Consider the following 21,999-nt stretch of genomic DNA (forward strand, 5'->3'; position numbering starts at 1 on the left):
GAAACTACTACTGTAGTCAAAGCCATTTTACGTATAAGTACATGCTCAAACCGAGCCCCTGGACTTCCCTGGCAATCGAGGGGTTAAGACTCCACGCTTCCAATGCAGGGGGCGTGGGTTTGATCCCTGGTCGGGGAACTAAGATCTGCAGGCCCGGTGGCGCGGCCAAAACAAAACACAAAACAATAAAAATGAGCCCCTTGGTTCTGTTTTTTTCATGTACACTGAAATTACACGTGGATTGTTTTCCCTCGTTACATTAGTCATAAAGGAGCTCTAAGCCAAGTTTGTGTTCTGCCCCAAGCAAGTGTACAGGCCTTCACCACATCCATTTAGGTATTGATTTCTCCCATGGTTTCAAGAGATTTTTTCTACCCCTTTTTCCATGTGCTCAACTTCCTACTTTATATTTTTATTATGTATCATAGTGCTTTTCCAGCTTTTCTCAAGTCTGCCTAATATCTGTGAGGAGTATAGTTCCTCTCCAGGGGTTTGAGAGTAAAGACCAGATAACTTGCCATAAATATGAAACACTTGAAGTCCCCTTCTTTATGTTTTAATGTAAAAATGGATTTCCGCCCCCCCCCCCACGAATTTCAGGGAAAATTAATGAACCATGAAGATGCATTATATATATCCTGTGGCTTTGTCTTCTAAAGTGGAATTGCTTATGTAGAGGTAAAATTCCAATGAAAAACACCTGAAATTGTTCATACACCAGTACAACTTAGTATCGACTCTCAGTGAGTCCAGCACAGGCACTTTTCCCTCCAGTGTTGAAAGTGTTTACTTTTCCTTCATTTGAATGCAGGATAAAATAATTGGCTCGCATTTAGGGCCTCATTAGATGAATATTATATTATCTTTGTACAGTAAAATCACAATCAACATGGCCAGGAGACCCGAGACCACCACTCACTCCGGTGCACACATTCACACTGTGAAACGCTGGGTAAAGTTGCCCGCATGAATATATTTTTCTAATTTTCTTTTGGTTGAGTTCATACTGTTGAGTTTGAGTAAGTTGACTGCTAGTAGCATGTCGCTGGATTGGACCCTAAAGCACATATTTGGGGTATACATGCCCCAGTGTGAGAAGCACCTCTGTATTTAAAGTTTTGTCACATAAAGGGAAAAGATTTCATTCTAACTACACGGTTTTTCCCAATGCTAGATACATGAAGTATCATTGTACCTGATTTCTTATGCTTCTCCTTTATATCCATTTCAATTTGGTAAAAAATAAGCACTTAGTAACATTATCCTTTTAACACAAAATGTAATGCCATCTTACAGTTCAGTATATCTTTTCGAAATGCCAATCTCAAATAAATCCAGAGGTTATCATATAAATACCATAATTTTGCTGTTGATTTCAGTGTAAGACACAAATTTCTTTTGTCAGAGCTCAATAAAGTAAGTGTGGTTATAATAAATATATTGAAAATTGCTTTCTGGGGGGGGGGGTCAGGTGCTGCAAGCCCAAGAGGCATGGCCAGTTTTCTATGTTCTGGAAAAAAAGAAAATTGATCTTCTGTCAGTCCTTCTTTAAAAAACAAAAACAAAAGAAGCCAGTAATCTTCCTTGAATTTCATACTCCCACCCTTCTCTTCATTTTGGCCAGAAATATTTTGTTTCCCTAAGAATAGCTTGTACTCTAAGAGAATATATTTAAGAAAATTCCTATTTAAGATTGGAATTAGTTCAATACCACAGTTATCTTTTGCTGATGCCAAATGTTTCATTTCTTGTTAAGAATGGTGATTTTATTAATTTAAATTTTTTAACTCATGTTTTTTATGAGTTCAAACAATGTGTAAAAGTACATAAAGTTTTAAAAAAATTGTACCAGTAGTGCTAATCGTCATTTATATTAGATAAACATCATCCCAGGGAGCATTCTTTTCACATATATATTAATATAAGGAAGAAAAAGTAGATGGATAGAAAAATCAAGTTATATAGCTCATGCTATACATGCTATTTTTCATTAAAATTATTGAGTTTATAAAAAAGAATATGGTGTAAAACCTTTAACCATGAGAGATGTATTATTTACTAAAAGGCCCCTTAAAGTTTAACAAAAAGATTATGAAAAAATTAGATTAGAATTACATTTAGCAATATTTTAGGCAATATCTCTTAATTCTTCCATCTCTTCTTCCCTGACTCCATTTTTAAATTGTTACTAATTTAATACTATTATAAATTATAAGCATTTACACTCTGTTCTATAACCATAATTACCATAATTGTTTTGTTTTAGTGTTATATATGAATGGATTCATTGCCTACTATGGGCCCTTTGGCCATGACTTCTCCATTCCTGAGTTCTTTATTTTGATTTGTATCTTGTTTGGCTGAATTTCTGACAGCATGTGTTTCTCGGGGTCAGTCACATAGGCATTATGTGACAAGTTCATTCACATTTAGTGATGTCTACCTTTTGCCATTACACTAGAATGACATCTTGTCTGGGTGTAATATTCTTGAACATACTTTCTTTCCCTCAGACCTTTGTAGTGTTGCTTCATTGTCTTTTGACATTGAATGTTGCTGTGGAGAACTCTGAAGCCAGGCTGATTTTCTTGCCACTTTGTAGGTAACTTGCTTTTTGGCCTGGATCCCAAAGTATTATTTTTTTTAACCAAGAAAGTTCTTGGTTTTACTTATTCACTATCAGTTGTTTTCTGGGATACAGTGTATTCTTTCAGTACAAATTTAGTTCTTTCATTTCTTGGATTACACCCTTAAATACATTTTCTGTACTACATTACTAATATTAATGTAATATTAGTACATATATGGATGACATATATTGGGTTTTCTACTTTGGGGATAACAATTATTCTTGTGTTGGATTGTCTTCTGTAATTATCTTCCTTCCAGTTGCTTTAATCTTTGACTTTTCCCTTAAATGCAATGCATGCTTTATTTTATTTATTCTTGATTTAATTTTTTTTTTCTTTTTGGCTTAAAACAGCATCTCTTTACTAGCTCATAGTTCTATAGGTCAGAAGTCTGAGTGGGCTCAGCTGTGTTTTCTGCTTAGGATTTCACAAAGCCAAAATCAAGGTATCAGCTGGGCTGGGTTCTTATCCGGAGACTCTAGGGAAAAATCTGCTTCTAAGCTGTTGGCAGATCCTTGTGGTTATATTGCTGAGGTCCCGTTTCCTTGCTGATTATTGGCCTGAGGTTGCTCTCAGCAGTTGGATGCTGCTCTCCAGTCTTTGCACATGGCCTCTCCATCTTAAAAGCCAGCACTGGTGCCTCAGATCCTTCTTGTGCTTCGAATTTATCTGAATTCTCCTCCTGCCGTCAATGCATGCTTTATTTTTGTTCTTTTCTTGCATTATGTTCATATGGTTGCCGTGTCTTTTCGTCTTGCTAAAGGGCAAGCAACCCTGTCCGGCCATTTTATTTGCTGTGTTACTGAATCCTCCCTGACTGCATTTCCACAGTATTTAAGATTCAGTTGTCTTCCCCTCTAAGCTACAGTTTAAGGATGAAGGTTTTCCTGATTTATGTATTTTTCTACATGCTGAGGGCATGGTGGTAGGGCTTAGGAGAGTACACAGATATTAAAACATAAAGCCTCAGTAATTAAAACAGTGTATGCATGTATTGATATAGAAAGATCATCAGGATATTTTTAAAAGAAGAAAAGATTGTCATTATGGAAAAAATTGGAAAAAGTGTGTATAAATTATCTTTATACATTGACTTACATATTTGCTGTTGTATACCTAAAATATATCTCTGGAATGATAGACAAAAAATTAATTGGTCGCCTGTAGGAAAGGCACCTGAGTGGTAGTAGGATGGGACTGGGAGGGAGACTTTTCTCTGTGTATCTTTTTATACTTTAAAAGCTTTGAACAGTGTGAATGAATTACTTATTTAAAAACAGGTGAGCTCTTCCTTCTCTTCTGAGATTTAATCGCTTCATCCTGGGATTCCTCAACCCTGTAGAAAGTATATCCTGTCCTCATAGGGAACTTTGTACCAGTCTTCCAACTCTGTGGGGTCTGAAAGGCTTAGTTAGCATCTGTGAGGTGGCTCCCAGTTAGTTACTTCCCCATCACTTTCCAGCCTCCACGTCTGTTACACTCCAGTCAGAAATTTGTGTTTCTCTCCCAATCTAGGCCTGTTAGTGAAAATTCTTGCGATTTTGTTGATTCACCAGTATCACTTTTTGGGAGTTGGGAACAAAGCAGGAGGTGTGCAATAATCCTTTCTTGGCTAGCACTTCTTAAAATATATGGCATGAAGTTGTACCCTATTCCTTTCTGGTTGCTGCTAGTGATTTTTGTTGTTGTTATTTAATGTTTATTACTTTTAGTTCAATGGATTTGGAATTTCGGTAGGGAGATTCTGATTTCAATTTCCATCATTTAGTTGAATTTCTGGCACCAACTTTGTGTCTCCTTTCTTGCTTTGGTAGTGGGCTCCGTCTGAACACTATCCTACTCTGCTCCCAGCCTGTGTTGCCTTTCCTGTACTTAACTTTCAGCCGGGTCTTGGTCATATGTAGCCAGTCTCCCAATCCCACTACCCTGGCCCATGTGAGGGTTGCACCAGGCAGGGAGGATTTCTAGTGCTACTCAGCTTTGCAGGGCTCAACTGTTTGGAGAGTCCTCAGAGCACCCTGGTTCTGGAGAAACAAGAAACTGATTGCCGAATCCCCTTTATACAGCTTTTGCTTATTATGTGCACTCACACAAGTGCCTGTGTTTCTTTTATCTGCCAGTGTTTTGCTTCAAAAGTTCACTGGCTTTTCAACATAAATTCTCATAATTGTTTCTCAATTTATAACCTTTCCTTGCCAAAGATTCACACTGTTGACAGAGATATCTTTCTGAAACCAAGAAGCACTCATGCCATTTTCCAGTTTACAAATGTTTAGTAGCCTCACATCAACTTCAGGGAAAACGTGCTAAAAATAAAAGCTTTCCCAAAGTAAATCAGTTATAGCCTGAGAGTGTAAGTTCATGAGGGCAGGGACATTTCCTTCACTGTTGTAACCCTAGCATGAGGAACAAACAGTACCTGGCACGGAGCAGGTACTCCAAAAGTGTTTGTTGAATTAAATTAACAAATAACAGATATCTAGTAATCATTTTGAATGAATTTTGATCTAGTAATAGCTTACTGATAGGATTGCAGAATCTCTCCGTCATTTGGAAACAACCAATTGAAGCAGTCAACAATTTAAAAAAATGTGCGGTTTGGGTAGTTTGAACATGCTGTTAATGAACATTGTATTCAAATAAAGGGTAATGGTATAACAAATGTTAACACAGTGGGATTGACTGTAAGAAGTCTAGAAAAGAAAGAGGATCTGGTCTGTCTTATCTGTCTATATTCCTCATTCCACAAGGATTTGTGGTAACTTAAACACAAAATATAGTACTGTAGTATGTTTCATATTTGGCTTGACACTTTCTGACTACCAAGTTGAAAAGGGCAACTGAGTTATATAATTCTTATCATTGGAAAGGAATGAGGAGAGGAGAGGAGCAAACACTTCTTAACGTTAAGTTTTTAAACAGAGTTCCCACTTGAGGCTTTATAGAAGGGGCATTGAGTGATAGGGTGGATGTTACACTGCATGCCATTCCTACAGCAAATAAGGTAATAATTTTTTAACCAGTTCTTATGAAAACGACCTGATGATAACAATAAACCCAACTCAGTGATGTCAGTTCTTTTCAGAGCTAAAATAATATGTTTCATCTGTGTGGCCCTCTATTTTTGTCTGGCTTGAATCCAAGGATAAACTTGGAGCTCCTGGATTTCAGATGGTCTTCCCTATGAAAGGGTTCGTTCCTCCCACTGGCCTTTTTACTGATCTCTTAGAGGAGGCGTTTTGAGATTGGGCTGTCAGGTGAGGGCCAGCAGTGCTATTTGCTGGGTGACTGGTTGAGGTAGGTTCATATGCTTTGAAGCTAAGTGAGAGTTGGTATGGATGGCATCACTTGGAAAAAATTCAGGTGCCTAGCTAGACAGATTTCCCTGGATAGGGAATGCAGAAGCACCTGCAGGCAAAGCCAGAAACATCTCTGCATCTGCATCAAATTAGAAAGCGTTGATCAGCTTTTTATTCCCTAACTTACTAAGATTTAAATTTACTTCTGGGGCTGTGCTAAAGCAGGCACTCTTTTATGCTGCTGGTGGGAGTGTATATTGATACGAACTTTTTGGAAAGCAATTTGGCGGTATATTTTAAGAGCTTTAAAGGCATTCATGCCATTTGACCTAGCAGTTATACCTCTGGGAACTGTCCCAAGGAAATAATCCTTTTTTAACAAAAGGGTCTAAAGGGGCTTCCCTGGTGGCGCAGTGGTTGAGAGTCTGCCTGCCGATGCAGGGGACACGGGTTCATGCCCCGGTCCGGGAAGATCCCACATGCCACAGAGCGGCTGGGCCCGTGAGCCATGGCCGCTGAGTCTGTGCGTCCGGAGCCTGTTGCTCCGCAACGGGAGAGGCCACAACAGTGAGAGGCCCGTGTACCGCAAAAAAAAAAAAAAAAAAAAAAAAGGGGGTCTAAGCCTCAAAAAATTTTAAGTGTTATTTGTAATACTGCATTACTTCATTTATAGTGTCAAGAAATTGGAGCAATTTAAATGTCTTACAGAAGGAGAATAGGTAAGCAAACATATTCAACTCAAAGGAATATTATGAATCAAGGTAAAAATTTTGAAGAATATGTTTGTTGTAAGATAGAAAATTTCTTAAAATGTTAAATGAGAAAAGCAAACCACAAAGAGTATAAACAATGGAAGTTGAACTGTATTTAAAAATATACTTAGAAGAAAAGACTGGTGGGAAATTTACCAGAAAAGTAAATCTTTGTTTTTGGTTACCAAAACTTACTTTTAAGGAAACCAATCAGATAATTTTTGTTTCGCACTTTTGAAAGGGAAACATATATAAATATTCATGTTTCCTAGAAAAGGGAGCTTTATAGTAGAGAAGGGATAATTAATAAAGCTGTATATAACTGAATTGTGATATTCATCTTCAGATCTCCCAGATGCCTCTGTTTAAAGTCACACTTACAAAGCATTCTGATTTTGACAGCAGAAAAAAGCACCCCTAGATGAGGGTCTCTAAAATCCCAGACATTTAGTAATTACAAAGGCTGTGCCTCTATTACAAGTGAATAAATTGACATTTTGGTTTAATAACTAGGATTTGACTAATGAGTCAGTCTCCCAAGAGCCTAGTTCTTGCTCGTGAGTGGCATAAAATTAGATTTTTGAACTTGGAAATCTGAGGTCCAGATCCTGGACTTACGCGGGCTTCCCACTGTTGTGGCCTCTCCTGTTGCGGAGCACAGGCTCCGGACGCACAGGCTCAGCGGCCATGGCCCACGGGCGCAGCTGTTCCGCGGCATGTGGGATCTTCCCGGACCGGGGCATGAACCCACGTCCCCTGCATCGACAGGCGGACTCTCAACCGCTGCGCCACCAGGGAAGCCCCCAGATCCTGGACTTTTTTGATCCCTACCCAAATATAGCAGCAACCCAAATATAGCAGCACTGCTCAGACCGTTAGCAGTCTAGCCCATTGTTTAGTGGTAAAAAAAGAAAGAGCAGAAATAAAAGGAAAAAAAAAATCATGTTTTTATGTGATGAGCTGGCCTTTGAGTTAAAAAAAAAAAAGCTAGAAAGAGTGGTGATCTTTCCTTGAGTGGCAAATGCTTAATAACTCATTTAGGAAAACTTTTTGTTTGTCAATCTTTTTTAGTTTTTCTTATTTGAAATGCGATCTGGCTAAGTATATACACTTAATGTTTGACTCACTAATTAGCCTCTTTGGCAGTATTACATATTATATCATCGGGCTCTGTACTTCACATATCATTCAATTCATTCATTCAGAATATACAGTTCAGTATTTACAGTGATGCAACCATCACAATAATCAATTTTAGAACATTTTCATCACCCCAAAAAGAAACCCTGTACCTATTGGCAGTCACTCTCCATTTTCTTCCTAACTTTCCAGTCCCAGGTCACCACTAATCTACTTTCTGTCTCTATAATTTTGCCTACTCTGGACATTTCATGTAAATTGAATCATACAACATGTAATCTTTTGTAACTGGCTTCCTCACTCAGCATAATGCTTTAAGTTTCATTAATATTGTAGCATGTATCATTACTTCATTTCCTTTTATTTATTACTTTTTATTTATTTTATTTCTAATGTCCCATTATATGGCTTTGCCACATTTTATTTATCCATTCATCTGTTGATGGACATTTTTAATATTTCCACTTTTTGGCTAATATGAATACCACCACAAACATTCATGTACAAGTTTTTGTGTGGGTATATGTTTTCATTTCTCTTGGGTATATATATTCCTAGGAGTGGAATTGCTGGGTCATAGGGTAATTCTGTATTTAACATTTTGAGGCAGACTGTTTTCTAGAGTGTCTGCACCATTTTCTAATCCAATCAGCAATGCATGAGGGTTCCAGCTTCTCTACATCTCCACTTGTTATCATCTGTCTTTTTAATGATAGCCATCCTAGTGGGCATGAAGTGTATCTCATTATGATTTGAATTTGCATTTCCCTAATGATGCTGAGCACCTTTTCATGTGCTTATTGACCATTTGCATATTTTCTTTGGAAAAGTATCTATTCAGATTCTTTGCCATTTTTAGATGGGGTAGTTTTTTTTATTGTTGAATTATGAGTTCTTTATATATTTTGTATATATTTACTTATATATATTTGTAGATATTTTCTCCTACCTGGGGATTTTCTTTTCACTTTCTTGATGGTGTCCTTTGAAGCACATACGTTTTTAATTTTGATAAAGCCCTTTTTTTTTTCTTGTGCTTTTGGTATCATATCTAATAAACTATTGCCTAATCCAAGGTCACAAAATTTACATCTATGTAAATAACTCTATTCCAAGAGTTTTATAATTTTACCTCTTACATTTAGGTCTTTGATCCATCTTGAGTAACTTTTTATATATGGTGTAAGAAAGTATCCCAGCTCCATTCTTTGGCATGAAGATATCCAGTTGTCCCAGCACCATTTGTTGAAAAGATAAATATTTTTCCACTGAATTGTCTTGGCACCCTTGTTGAAAATCAGGTGACTGTAAATGTGAGGGTTTATTTCTGGACTCTCAGTTCTATTCCATTGATTTATATGTCCATACATTTATATTTTTCTTTTATTCATTCTACAGAGGTTTATTGAGCAACTTTATATGCCAAGCATTGTGCTTGACATGTCCATTTTACTTGCTTTTGAGAACCAAACCCTACCTCTTCAAAGCCCAGATCTTCTTTAAAACTATTCTAAGATACAATTTTCTTTCATAGCCAAACCTATAGAGCTTTATTTGATTTGCACATGGTCTTTTGGCAAGTTGTAGTTTGTCCAACTATATAAATGTCTAGAAGTCTGAGTGTATTTTAGAGGGCTTAGAAGAGTGAAAATTGATCAGGGACAGTCCACTGAATGTATTGAAGATGAGGTTAGTTTTAAAGCGGAAGAAGAATTTACAACCTGTGATGAGGGGTTCATGGCAGGTGTGGAGTTGCCCACGTGCAACTTGACAGGTCCAGAAAGTTGGTAAGTCTAGTTGCTGGTAGCAGTAAGACCAGTGAGAAATGGTGGAAGGGCTACTGGACTGCATACCCATAATTCTGCTTCCAGATTTTATTTTTGTAGCAGTTCCTTGCCAGTGTAAAGTTAACAAAGATAGGAGAATGTTTTCAGATAATGACTTATTGCTGGGTTTAAGATGAATTAAAGGAGGGAAGAATTTTATATAATGGTTGTGGCTGGTCTCTAGATTGTGGTTGTAGGAACTGAAGGGAGAAGCCAAAGAAATGTAAACTTAGCAAAACTTGATGATTATCTGAAATAACTAAACATGATTCCAGTGTTATAACTTGAGAACATTGGGAAGATAATTGTACCAGTGCTTACTGTTAAGAGCAAAGTAAGAAGAGATGGTATATAAACTTTGATTTTGTCCACTTGTTGGCAGAATCTTCAAGTGGGTTATAAAAGATGCCAACTTAACCATTAGATAGTATATCATATCAAGTCTGATATCCAGGAGCTTCCAATATTCCAGTGACACAAATACCATTGATTTTCCTTCCATAGTTGACTGTTCATTTTTGAAACGCGTATTGTAAAAGGAACGTCCAATGTCTAATTTTAAAGGTTAAGCAGTGGTTTTATTTTCTCTACCTTTATAAGTGGTTTTGAAAGACCTACGAAAGGTACCTAGATTCTGTGGTTTGCTATTGCCATTAACAATTTTATTGTTTTGAGGGAGGAAAAAGTTTTAATATTGACTACATAGAAAAACATAGTCTATATAGCAATGTAGATAAGTTTCAGTTGCTAATGATAGTTTTGGCTTTAAACATTAAAATTTGGATGTTTTAGAAAATCTATTACATTTTGAAACTAGTACAATACATTTATTTACCCATCCTAAAATTTCTTTCAGGAATTGTTCCATCTTCTGTTGTCCTGACTTCTTTCCAGGTGATGTCAAGAGTTTTTTTAATATGGGCAGTAACACATAGCGTCAAAGAGGTAAGTGTTTAAATTGACAAAAATAAAATACTATCCGCTTTAACAAACGTTAGTCAACTTTTCTTTCTCACGTGTGTGTTATGGCTAAAGATGGAACTCCAGGTCATATCAGTATAGCCCAGATAAAAATCCCTTGTACTGTAGGAATTGGGTTACTAGTGGGAAACATACCCCAAATACGCAGTGTTGTAAAGAGAAGACATATTACACAAAGTCCTGAAATCTCAGTTCCCTTGGAGATTTGGCTGGTATGGATGTGGTCTGCACCTCAGTTATATTTTTCTGCTTTCTTGTTTGGATCCAGCACCATAAACTCTGGACATCTTCATCCTTCTAGTGGGACCATTGTGGAAGTGAGGGACATTAATGCATTCCCAGAACAGTCCAATCTTTGTAGGACCAGGAGAAACAAACTTGTTTCCACCCAGCCCACCAGGGTTAATGGAATTCCCAAGTGTGCTGAGTCTAGTGGTTCTGGGAGGTCTGGGGTGGTGGATACCCGGGCAGGCCCAGGGATCTGTGGATACCTTCTGCTGGGGGTCTGGGGTGGTGGATACCCAGGCAGGCCCAGGGATGCTTCTTGTAAGAACTGGAGAGATTTACCATGGGTGTAAATCCACAACTAAGCTTTCATTTTCTGGTATCAGGGAAGGGAATTGTTTTCCAGTATGTTTTTGGCTTTTTAAAAGTCACTTATTACTTGCTAATGTCATCGTGAGGAAGAGTACCTGTAGCCACCAGGAAGATTCAGTTTTCAGTTTTCCAGTCCCAGTAACTTATCACCAGCATTATTGGGTTCTTTAGCTCATGAAATGTGCTAATCCGTTAGCATTGTTCTGGTTTTTCTTTGTCTTCTATTACTCTGAAATCCCTGTCAAAACATTTTGTTTTTCAGGATTTACTTAGACAGTTTCATTTGTATTTTAACTAATGATTTTTTTTAACTTGTTGTTGGCGTATGATATACATACAGAAAAATGCACATAGCTAATGAGTTTTTAAGCAAAATTGACTAAGCTAAGTTATTGTTTCTGTTATAGATTCACAGACTTTTTCTTTTAAGCTCTTTCACTCCTTGAAGATGTCTGTCTACACTTTCTGTGTAGGAAGAATGTAAAAGAATCTCATACTTTTTTACATGTTCACTTTTTAGAGTAATCACATTTCTTAAAAAACAAAAAAAGTCAAAAACAGGCAAGTAAATCCTAATGTAGCATATTGCCCCTTGACCTCATTCTTGTTTCTGGAGTAAGGAAAAGTTATTGTTTTCATTGGTTTCAAAGTTCTTTCTATAAGTCATTTTTAACCTGTATTTCTTCCTCCTTTACTTTTGTGTATACACTCTGTCCTTTCCATTTTAACCAGCAACTTGAATTTTTAATTTCCCAATAGTCTTAAGTGACTTAAACTTTCTTCCTAATAGTAACTCATTTATATTCTTAAACAGGTAATTCTGTACTTTCGATAATTAAATGAAGATAGAGTGTTTTCAACTCTGGAGTGTTTAATCAGTTTGCCAGTAGAGTCAGACACTAGGTGTCCAGGAGCCAATGCTCCAGGTGATGGGTTATTCGTGGCCTCTGCTTCTCCTCTCCTCTGCTTCAATAACCACTCCTCTGCTTATTAGCACTTCTGGCAAACGGGGTGGTAGACAGGTCAATCAAAAATGATTACAGTTCAAGTTAAGCAGTTGTTACCATATCGCTGTTACCGACATTTGCCAGGATTTCCTGGGCAGAGCAGGAAGACAGCTTGGGTTAGAAAGCTATTAAATGTCTCTGTGGATTACAGCTATGTCGACCTGGCCATTGCCCTCAGTAGCCTCCTGCCTGACAGATGCACAGACTTGACATTTAACAGATGGTTTCACAGGTAGTGTCATATTTGAGCCTTACAATAATTTAAGTTATATGCTTGTTAGATTTGCATATTCAAAATTGTTTCTCTGCAACCAAACTTACCCAATTTCTACTATTGTTAACATATCATTTTCTTAGGAATGTAGTAAATTTTATTGTCTTTCTGTCACCTCTTGGGTCCTCTTCTTTTCACATATACCCTATTGATTAATTGACTTACTCCTTTCTCACATAAACAGTATTTGCTGTTCCAAGATCACACTTCTTTTCTCCTCATTCCCCTTTTCTTTGAAAAGAACCCATTCATCTTTTTGTTTATGGCAGTAGATTCCCTCCTGGCCCACCCCAAGTTGCTAATAGCTAATAGCTGTTGCTGTGGCATTTCAGAGGCCAGTCTGCTGCTGTCTGTGACCTGTTCCTCACCCCCTTCTCTTGGCCAAAGGCTATTTTTCCTGCCATAGAGTTTCGTGTTAGCTATAATTCAGTTTGTTCTATACAGCATTACATATGGCTTCCCTGTTAAACTTCCATTCTTCTGTTTTACTGAAACATCTTTAAAATATCTGTATTTTCTTTATATCCAGCTTTGTTTATTTTAATGGTGGGAATCACATAACCAATGCATAGGGAAATTGACCTCAGAAATAACTGCTTCATAAAATATATATCACTTTCTCATAGTCATGTTCAAATTCTTTTCACAGTACTCTACTTTCATTCTCAATTTGTTTTTCCATCATATTTCCCTCTAAAGTGGACATAGGTTCTTCATTTTCATAGCATTACATTTGGATTTGGACTCTTGTTCCACCCTCTCTGGCCTGCTTATATTTTCTGTGCTCATTCCCCTTGTTTTCTGTAATTGTACATGATGTACTAAGGTATAGCCTGTATACCTTTTAAGACTAGATACTACTTTTTTCATATTTGAGGTATATTTTCTTTTAAGACGCCCTTTAGGACATGCATCCTTACTTGTCATTATAATTCTTTACTGCATGGAATGCTAGTCACATAGATGTCACCAGGTATATCATAGAACTAAAAGGTGATCAGATGGTTTTATTTTATGATGTATAAGGACCCACCATCACTAGCAGGACACCTTGATGAGCAGGATATTACAGAAAAAATGTCTCTATGCTCAAAAGCTTTTTCTTGACCTAACATAGCAAATAACCTTCCTACTTCTTTCCTTTTAAAAGGACTTTTTATATAAGCAAAGTAAAACTTCTGATAAAACAGACAAGCTCAAGGTGGGACATAGGGTTTGAGGGATACAGGAGGGAATCAGAAATTCTAGCTAACCTGTTTCCTTTCCAGTTTTCCCACCTGACCTCCAGAACTGAACTGGCTTCTTCCCCATTCCTTAGCCAGGCTGGCCACTGCTACTGCCACATCAGGCCTCTATGGGCATTTGTTCCCCTCACCCTCTGTTTGGGTCTGTGTCTTTGTCTCCTCATTGAACTGAAAAAAGATTGACGTTTTTTAGAGTGAATTGCAGTGGGAGATGCCACCTTCTGTCCCTCACTCTGACCCCCCTTCAGAAACAGACAAGTCCACAGGGCATGTATTCTTCCTTGTCCAAAAGTAGCTAAGCCAAGCCCCAGATTCCTGGACACACAGGTAGGCCACTGTCCCTTTTCCTGGCCCAGCCCTCATTGGAGAAGCCCACACACATCCTCTCCGGAGTTCTTAGTGTAAGATCGCCATGTTCTTGGAGCAGAAGTCCCAGGGCATGGGCAGCGGTTGAGTAAGAAGTTGCTGGGCTCTCGCTGTGACTTTAGCCTAAGTGCAACAAACACCTTCGACACCTTACTAGCGGTAATTTGTGTAAAATAGACTATACTCTGGAGTGCTGAGCCTTCTCTCCTTTCTTCCTCACCCTTTACCACCATTGGAGAAACGGAGGTTTGCCCACATTCCTTTGGAATGCTCTGTAAATTCTCCTGATTTCACCAGTCAGCTGTTTCCCACTTCTTTCTGGCATGCCACTGGGCTTTGTAACACTTAACCTGCCATCTCTGCTAACTTCTCAGCAAGATGCCTACAAAAAGCTTGCCATCAGTGTTTAAGAAAGTTAGTAACCTCCGGTTCTCTGTCATTATGCTGTTTTTTGTTGTTTGATGCATTACAGTTTACAGAGGGCTTTATTAAAATATGTTATAATTATCCACTCTTGACAACTGTCTCTTGAGGTAGGTTGTAGTCTCCATTTAAGGTTTGCAAGGTAGGGAGGCGGCAAATGACTGTCAGATGGCAGAGTTGAAGAGCAGACTTCTGAATTCACAGGCTTCCCACTGCATCAGAACCTGCTCTCGCCGGTTAGAAATGTGATGTAAACACATCCTTATTTTTGTGTGCTAACCATACTTTCTTTATCCCGTGTGGAGTTGAAAACCCCCATCTCAGACCCAGAAGCACTTTCCCTCTTCAGCGGTTCTGTCATACCGCAAGCATATGATTCTCCACTCAGATCGTTTACATGTGAAATGTACAAATCAATTGTAGGCCCTGGGTGCTTGTCTGCAGCGCTTTGCCCACGTGCTTCTCTGGTTTTTTAGTGCTCATTTTAGGACACTCTGATTAAATCTCTCCAATTAATTGGCCTTTCTCCTTGAAAGTTCCAAGACCATTTTTCATACTGAGGTTTATGGACTATTTGGAACAGAATTACCAGAAAGCTTCTTAAAAATGCACTTTCCAGGTCCTGCCCCACATTTGATACAGAATTTGGGGGAGTGGAGACAGAGAATCATCACTGTTATTAAGCTCCTTGGATAATTTGATGAATTCTGAGGTTTGAGAAATGCTCTAAGAAACTGTAGTGTTGTGCTGTCATTTTATTTGCTCTTCTTTTTTCTTGATTTTACTTCCCACTTCTGCTCAGTTTCCTTGAGACCTAACCAAATTTCACCATCTCTGTCCCAAATCTGAGAGCCATAGTCTCATTCTTAGAGAATGAAAGCCTGGAGTTCCCTTACCCAGCTAAGTGGAGGGACTGTGGAGTTTCTGGTGCCTTCTCCAAAATCGAGTGTCTGTGGAGCTGTGAGGCTCACTTGCATGTAAGAGGAAGCTTGAGGGGCCCACCTTGAAGTCAGAGGCAGATTTGAAACCATGGCATTAAAGAAGCTAAAGCATCCTTTGTTTGGGGGGCGAGTTGGAGGGAAGGGTTCCATCCTGGGCAGGTGCTTCTTGTTGCCTGGCCAGCGCCACCAGGTAGATCATATATTATTCCAGGTAGATCGTTATCGTTTCCACCCAAGGAAATACTGCACAAACATCTCTCTTCTTCGGTTCTCTCAAGAGTTATCATCTTCCTTGGACACTTTTGTTATTTTCTAGGTAAGTCAAACTCAGTATTCTAGAACATGGAGGCTTAACAGCCATAATTTTCATGAGGAGTTGGTGAGTGTGTGCACTTCGAAGCTTACCCTGTGGCTTAGGACAAAGCCCTTCAACTTTCTGAGCCTTGTTTTTCTCATCTGTGACATGGTAATACTGGTATCTGTCCTGCTCATTTCACAGAGTTTTTGTGGAGATTAACTGAGGGGAAGACATGAAAACAAGGCAGCAGTGTTTAGAAATCAAGGTCTCTAGCATATGCAGTTTTTTGCTGAGCAGCTTCTGAAACCCCTTATAAAGCAGTTTCACTTCAGAAGGATTGCTACTTCCTTCATAGATGCCACACAGTGTTTTTTTTTTTCTTCCTCTTTTCCTCTCCTTTTCCACTCTTGTGGAAGCTAAAGGACTAAGTACAGTGTGGTATCCTCGATACTCCACGATCCTTTTCCTGTTGTGCCGCATTATAGGTTTTCCTTCTCCGCTGAGTCCTCCAGCTGGGTTCGCGGTGCGCTCGTGCTGCCTCTTGGGCTTGCTTCTCTTGTTAGCATGTTTCCTGTGGCTGCATGTGCTCCTTGTCCCTAATGGCCACCCATGAACATGGGCTTTCACTTAGGCAGGAAGGGCACCTTCTTATCCGTGTCATTCAGATGAGGAACTGAGAGGCTGCATCTGGGGCACATTGTTCCCTCCTTGGGTACTGTGCTTGGACCAGAAGCCACGCCACTGTCTTCTAGCCCAGGCCATTTCCACAGTGACGTTCCATCTCTGTTAGCAAAGGACATTGGGATACATTCAGTATTTTTTGGCCCCTTGAGTGCTAAATGTCTATAAAGTTCTCCACCCTACTCCATCTGTTCCCTTACTTTCTATTTTAAATATTTCTGTAGGTGGATTTGCATCACCTTCACTTTTAAAATTAGCACCTCTCCTAAAGGTGGAAAACCTCATTATTTGATTGCTAATCAGACACTGTCAGACTTTAGACAACTCCAAGACAGTTGTAGCAGTACTTTAATGCCACTTCTGCATCTGTTAATAATGGACACTTAAAGATAGTGTTACTTTTCTCAAGGCTGGATGGTTCACTTTGACATTGAATATATTTAGCGTAGGTGATTTTGGCAAAATCAGGTTGTCTGTTTTTCTCTCAGTGTTTTTCTGTCCCTTTCCAACATTTTCTTGAACCGTATATAAAAATTTTATTGCAAAATATTGCAAAATATTTAGATCCTTTTGGGTTCAGTGTAGGCTCACTTCTGATGTTCCATGTTGCATCTTTCTCTCATTGTCTTAGTTCTTTTGTAGTCCTTGGAAAACTTCAGTGGCACTCCTTTGTTCAAAACGTATTATATACTCTGTTCTTTGATAATTAAGTCAGTTGTGTTAAAAATAAAATAAAACATCTTAAACCATGCAAGTGAGTGTTACTGCTACATCCTACAAGAACATAGCCCCCCTTTGTCAGTTAATAGTTGAATAGGTTCCAGGCCCAACAAAATCAGGAAATCAGTTTCACTTGTGTTTAATGTTAATCTTTTTCTCCTCGGCTCCCCTCCACTGCACCCTCCTCCATTGGTGACCCTGCCCCACAAACACCCCCACACTTGAAGTTTCTCGGGACCTTTTCTTTTGCTTTCTTACCCCAAGGGCTAAATCTGACATCATCCGTTCCCATTCCTCAATTCTGGCACGAGAGGGAGCAGTTAAACCAGACAAACTCCCTGGAAGATTGCACGGTTATCTTCATTTGGGGGAATGTCATTCAGGGCAGGAAGGGCCAGGGCCTGACCTGTCAGCTCCAAAGGAAAGTGCCCCACTCTATGAGGTTCCTTTGGGACTCAAAGCCAGACCTGCCCCAGCCTGCCCAGTCCAGACTGCCCTGCAGGTGGCCAGGCCTTTCAGGCCTGAGCACTATTGGCTTCTTCCTTTCCCTCTGCCCCAGAACTTCCAGATCTTGGGTTTCCCAGTGCATTTACAGTTCAGTTAGTCTTTTAAAATATTATGCTAAAATGCTTCTCCCCCATTTAATTGATATTCTGGATGTATCAGTGGTGTCTCCTACTTTCCTCCTAATTTTTTTTCCTTCTATTTCTGATAATGAAATTTCTGACACAGAAGCTCATTGTTGGAATGAATCCTCTTCAAGCATAAGACATTTTCATACTATTGGGTAGTATCTTAATATATGTAATTGCTGCTACTTAGAAATAGTAGGAAGCCTGTTTAAAACCAAATCTGGATACTTGGAGTCCTGAGATTAACAAAGATGTTTGACTTTTGGCACTAGGAAACTGTCATGGAATAGGAATGAGAATGATGAAAGAAAAAAAAAGGTTACCTTGCGTGTAAAATAGTAGTTTCCCAAAGAAGCACCTGAGATGAGATTTACAGGCTGGGAGCCTAAGTGGTTTCAGCTTTGGTTATATGTCATCAGCTTGAGTTGAAGAATAAATAATGCAGGGAAGTAAGCCTGTGTCATAGAAGTGTGCTGTCAAGTTGTACTGTCAGTGGAGAGTTACCAATAAGTGAATTTGACACTCAAACCAGTTTTCATCCATGGTTTGAAAGTGAAGTGAATTCAGATGTTTATTTCAAGCCAAAAAGGGTAACTTTTTGGTCCCATATAGTGATAGAAACATGTTGGTTACCAGCATTTTTCTTTTGGATATTTCCTCTATCCCAGGACTGTACAAAGGAACTTTTGGTAATGGCAGAAATGTTCTGTGTCTGTGCTGTTCGATATAGTAGCTACTAGTTGTATGTGAACACATATTGAACCCTTGAAATGAAGTTAGAGTGAATGAGGAACTGAATTTTAATGTAATTTAATTTTAAATAGCCACATGTGACTGGAGTTTACTGTATCGGACAGTGTAGCTGTAGTTGTTCAGTGTAATATTATTTACCATTCTCTTTATTTCAGTCAATTAGGTTCCATATATTTTATCTCATATGTGCATGACTGTGTGATTTAAAAAAAAAAAAAAAGTAAGGCTTCCCTGGTGGCACAGTGGTTGAGAGTCCGCCTGCCAATGCAGGGGACACGGGTTTGTGCCCCGGTCCAGGAAGATCCCACATGCCGCGGAGCAGCTGGGCCCATGAGCCATGGCCTCTGAGCCTGCGCGTCCGGAGCCTGTGCTCCGCAACGGGAGAGGCCACAACAGTGAGAAGCCCGTGTACCGCAAAAAATAAAATAAAATAAATAGTAGCCAAAGGAAATTTATATGGTATACTTGGTATGCTGTATTCTTTAAATCCAGGGATTTTTTGTTTAGTACTCTAGATTAAATTGTCATAAAAATCCTGATTGCAGGTGTGGGAAACAGTGTGGATGGTATTCTCATCTTTTCCAGAGGTAGCAGTTGATTAAAAATGGTGAGGCGGGAGGCCATATAGACCCTACCTTTCAGAGATCTGCAGTTTGGCCTTTGCAGTGGATTCACCATGATAACATGTCCCACATTTGCCTTTGTTGAAAACCATTTCACAGGCCTTTTGTCTCCCATTTGAGTTCAAAGATACCATAGAAATATAGTCAACATTATTATCCCAGTGAGCTCAGAGATTCTCATTTCACACTGTAAAAGTGAGCTAGCTGGTGGCATACATCGTGAGCATTGCTAAAATATGTCAGCAAAGTCGAGGAAAGTTAAAAATTATTAGCTATAAACTGCTTTTAAACAGGCGTGCTCCATGGTACAATGAGTGGCATTTTTAAAGCATTGATAAATATTCATTGGAAAACTTTTTTAATATGTAGGAGGAGGAACCGTCTCTTAAATTATCTGCTCCTTTGCCAAATTGGTCCTTTATATGCTGTAGCTTTTTTCAGTATAACTGTATTTTCAGCATAAATATGGAGAATCAGGTGACTTAATTACAAATATATAAATTGACAATAATACCAGTACGTTCAGTCTCCTGACAGTTGACCTGCACAGTGAATGCAGCAGGTAACTGGTCTCAGTGGGAATCTTAAAGATGACAGGGGAACCTGAGGAAATCATCCCTATCCCCCTGCTCCTGTGAAATATATATGAAGTGTATTTCTATTGCTTCTGGGAAGAGGGTTCAATAACCTTTTTTACCTACCCATATCAAGAAGCCCTATATAGTCAAGAAGCTCTCATTTAAAAGCTGTGATGCATCATGGATAAAATAAAGCATATTACTAAGTCGTCTGCATTTTCCAGAGAGAGGACCCTTTTCCAGTCTGAAGTGACCCTGGTGCGCTTTGGGAATTTGTAAGACGTGACTTGATACACATGTGTGGTTGTGTGTGGAAGCATGCTGAGGGTGTGCTTGCATTTGGAAGGGAGGGAAGAGACTAATTATTAGGCTTGATGCATTAAAGACTTTTAGCTTGTCTTTTCTTTAAATTGCTGCCATAATCGTTTGTATTGCATCTTCTCCCCTTTACTATATTTTGCTCTGGCAAAAAAATTACCAGGATAACCAAAAAGTCGATAATCATGCATCTCTTTTGCCTTCTGCATTGGTGCTGTCTTTTTAGGGTCAAGTTTAGGGAATCTTTTATTGAGGTTACTGCTTCAAAGAAGTGTATGTTGAGAGCTTCAAGTGTAAAAACTAATCAAATTAACCAAGTTTTTATATGCTACTCAATAGTTTTTAAAACTTTAGAGTTTTTCAAATAGTCGTGTTACATTTGTGTAGCACTTTGCCATCTGTAGCAGAGCTTATCAGTTGGCACCAGATGTCTGTCCCACAGGTGGCTGTTAAAGGAAAGTTCAAGGAGAATATGATGACTAGAGGGTGTACATCATCTCAGAAGAAAGGCCGTGCTCACCTCAGCTAGTGATTGGCAAATCGATCGAGTGTTATGCAGTCGCTCTTTTAAGAAAAAGCAGAAATACAGTTTTTTTTTTTTTTAATGTGAAATCGCTAACTTAAAAAACTGGCTCAACTATTTTTTAAAGCACTATGCAAACTCAAAATATCTGTGGACCAGGATCATGGGACATTGTTTTAATATTTATGCTCCAGGAGATGGTATTCATAGCCTTTGGGGTTTTTTTTCTTTGTTTGTTTGTTTTCATTGGGGCCTTTGTTTTTATTTTCTGTCTTACTGACATTTTTGCAATTCTTAAACCATCATAGAGCAAAAGAACCTTGACATTTCACAGTGTATATTGCCAATTTCGTGTTCTTTTGACCGTGTCAATTACATTTCTGGCAATGATCAATCCTGTCTCCTCTAGAGTGTTGGGTAGGCACACTAGGATGATACATTTAGAGGTCTGGGGCGGACAGTGGAGTGAGTATGCCCCAGCTCTCCCTATGTGGCCACAGTAACCTACTGCTGGGAATATTGTTCTCGGGCTGTCTTGCTATAGTTAAAGGACTATTGCTTCGTAGAATACTTAGACTGTATTGGGTATATATGATCAAGATGGGACTAACTATGACCCCATTCTGATGCAGTCCTCATACTTGAGTTTGGTTGAAGGAAATAGTTGCATGAAAACTTTTCAGTTAATAATGTGCTCTTTGGAGGTGAGAAAATCAAACAGAACTCAGGAAGAACATTGGGAAAGGCTAGCAGCTGGTGAGATCCTTGGATATCCCAGAGTTGGTACAGGTTAATGCCTTTAACTCTTACCAACAGAAAGCAAAACAACAACAAACAAAATATCATCTTGGTAATTAATTAAGCCTAAGAGGCAGCCACCAACCTGTACTGGGTCCCAGCAGTGGCTAGCATAGATAGTAGAAACTTAATACAGATTTGTTGAATTGAATTTTTCTTTCATGGAATAATAGTAATAACTGCTGTATATTAAATGGCTCGCATTTTACTAAGCATTTGATAGGTTTTTCTGACCTCACGTCAACCATGCAAAGGCAAATATTACCTCAGTTTCCATATGAGGAAGCTGAGGCTGGGAGAGATAAGGATATGCAGCCTGGAAGCCTGGAGGTCTGTTTAATTCAAGAGTTGGAATGATTGGGGGCCTCCCTGGTGGCGCGGTGGTTGAGGGTCCGCCTGCCAATGCGGGGGATACGGGTTCGTGCCCCGGTCCGGGAGGATCCCACATGCCGGAGTGGCTGGGCCTGTGAGCCATGGGCGCTGAGCTTGCGCGTCCGGCAACAGGAGAGGCCACGACAGCGAGAGGCCCACGTATCGCAAAGAAAAAAAAAAAAAAAAAAAAAAAAAAAAATTTTAAAAAAAAAAAAACCCTTGT

General features: G+C 39.0%; 1 protein-coding gene across 1 annotated transcript in view; it reads left to right on the top strand.

Moving 5' to 3' along the window:
* Positions 1-21,999, top strand: part of HACD2 (3-hydroxyacyl-CoA dehydratase 2) — an 88,310-nt gene that overhangs the window by 51,390 nt on the left and 14,921 nt on the right. Inside the window, exon 4 of the mRNA XM_007449689.1 lies at positions 10,504-10,592. Within this exon, the coding sequence (XP_007449751.1) occupies positions 10,504-10,592 (89 nt within the window). The remainder of the gene's footprint in view (positions 1-10,503; positions 10,593-21,999) is intronic.

Source organism: Lipotes vexillifer, unplaced genomic scaffold (genome assembly GCF_000442215.2).
Source record: "Lipotes vexillifer unplaced genomic scaffold, Lipotes_vexillifer_v1.1 scaffold1378, whole genome shotgun sequence".
Classification (NCBI taxonomy): domain Eukaryota; kingdom Metazoa; phylum Chordata; class Mammalia; order Artiodactyla; family Lipotidae; genus Lipotes; species Lipotes vexillifer.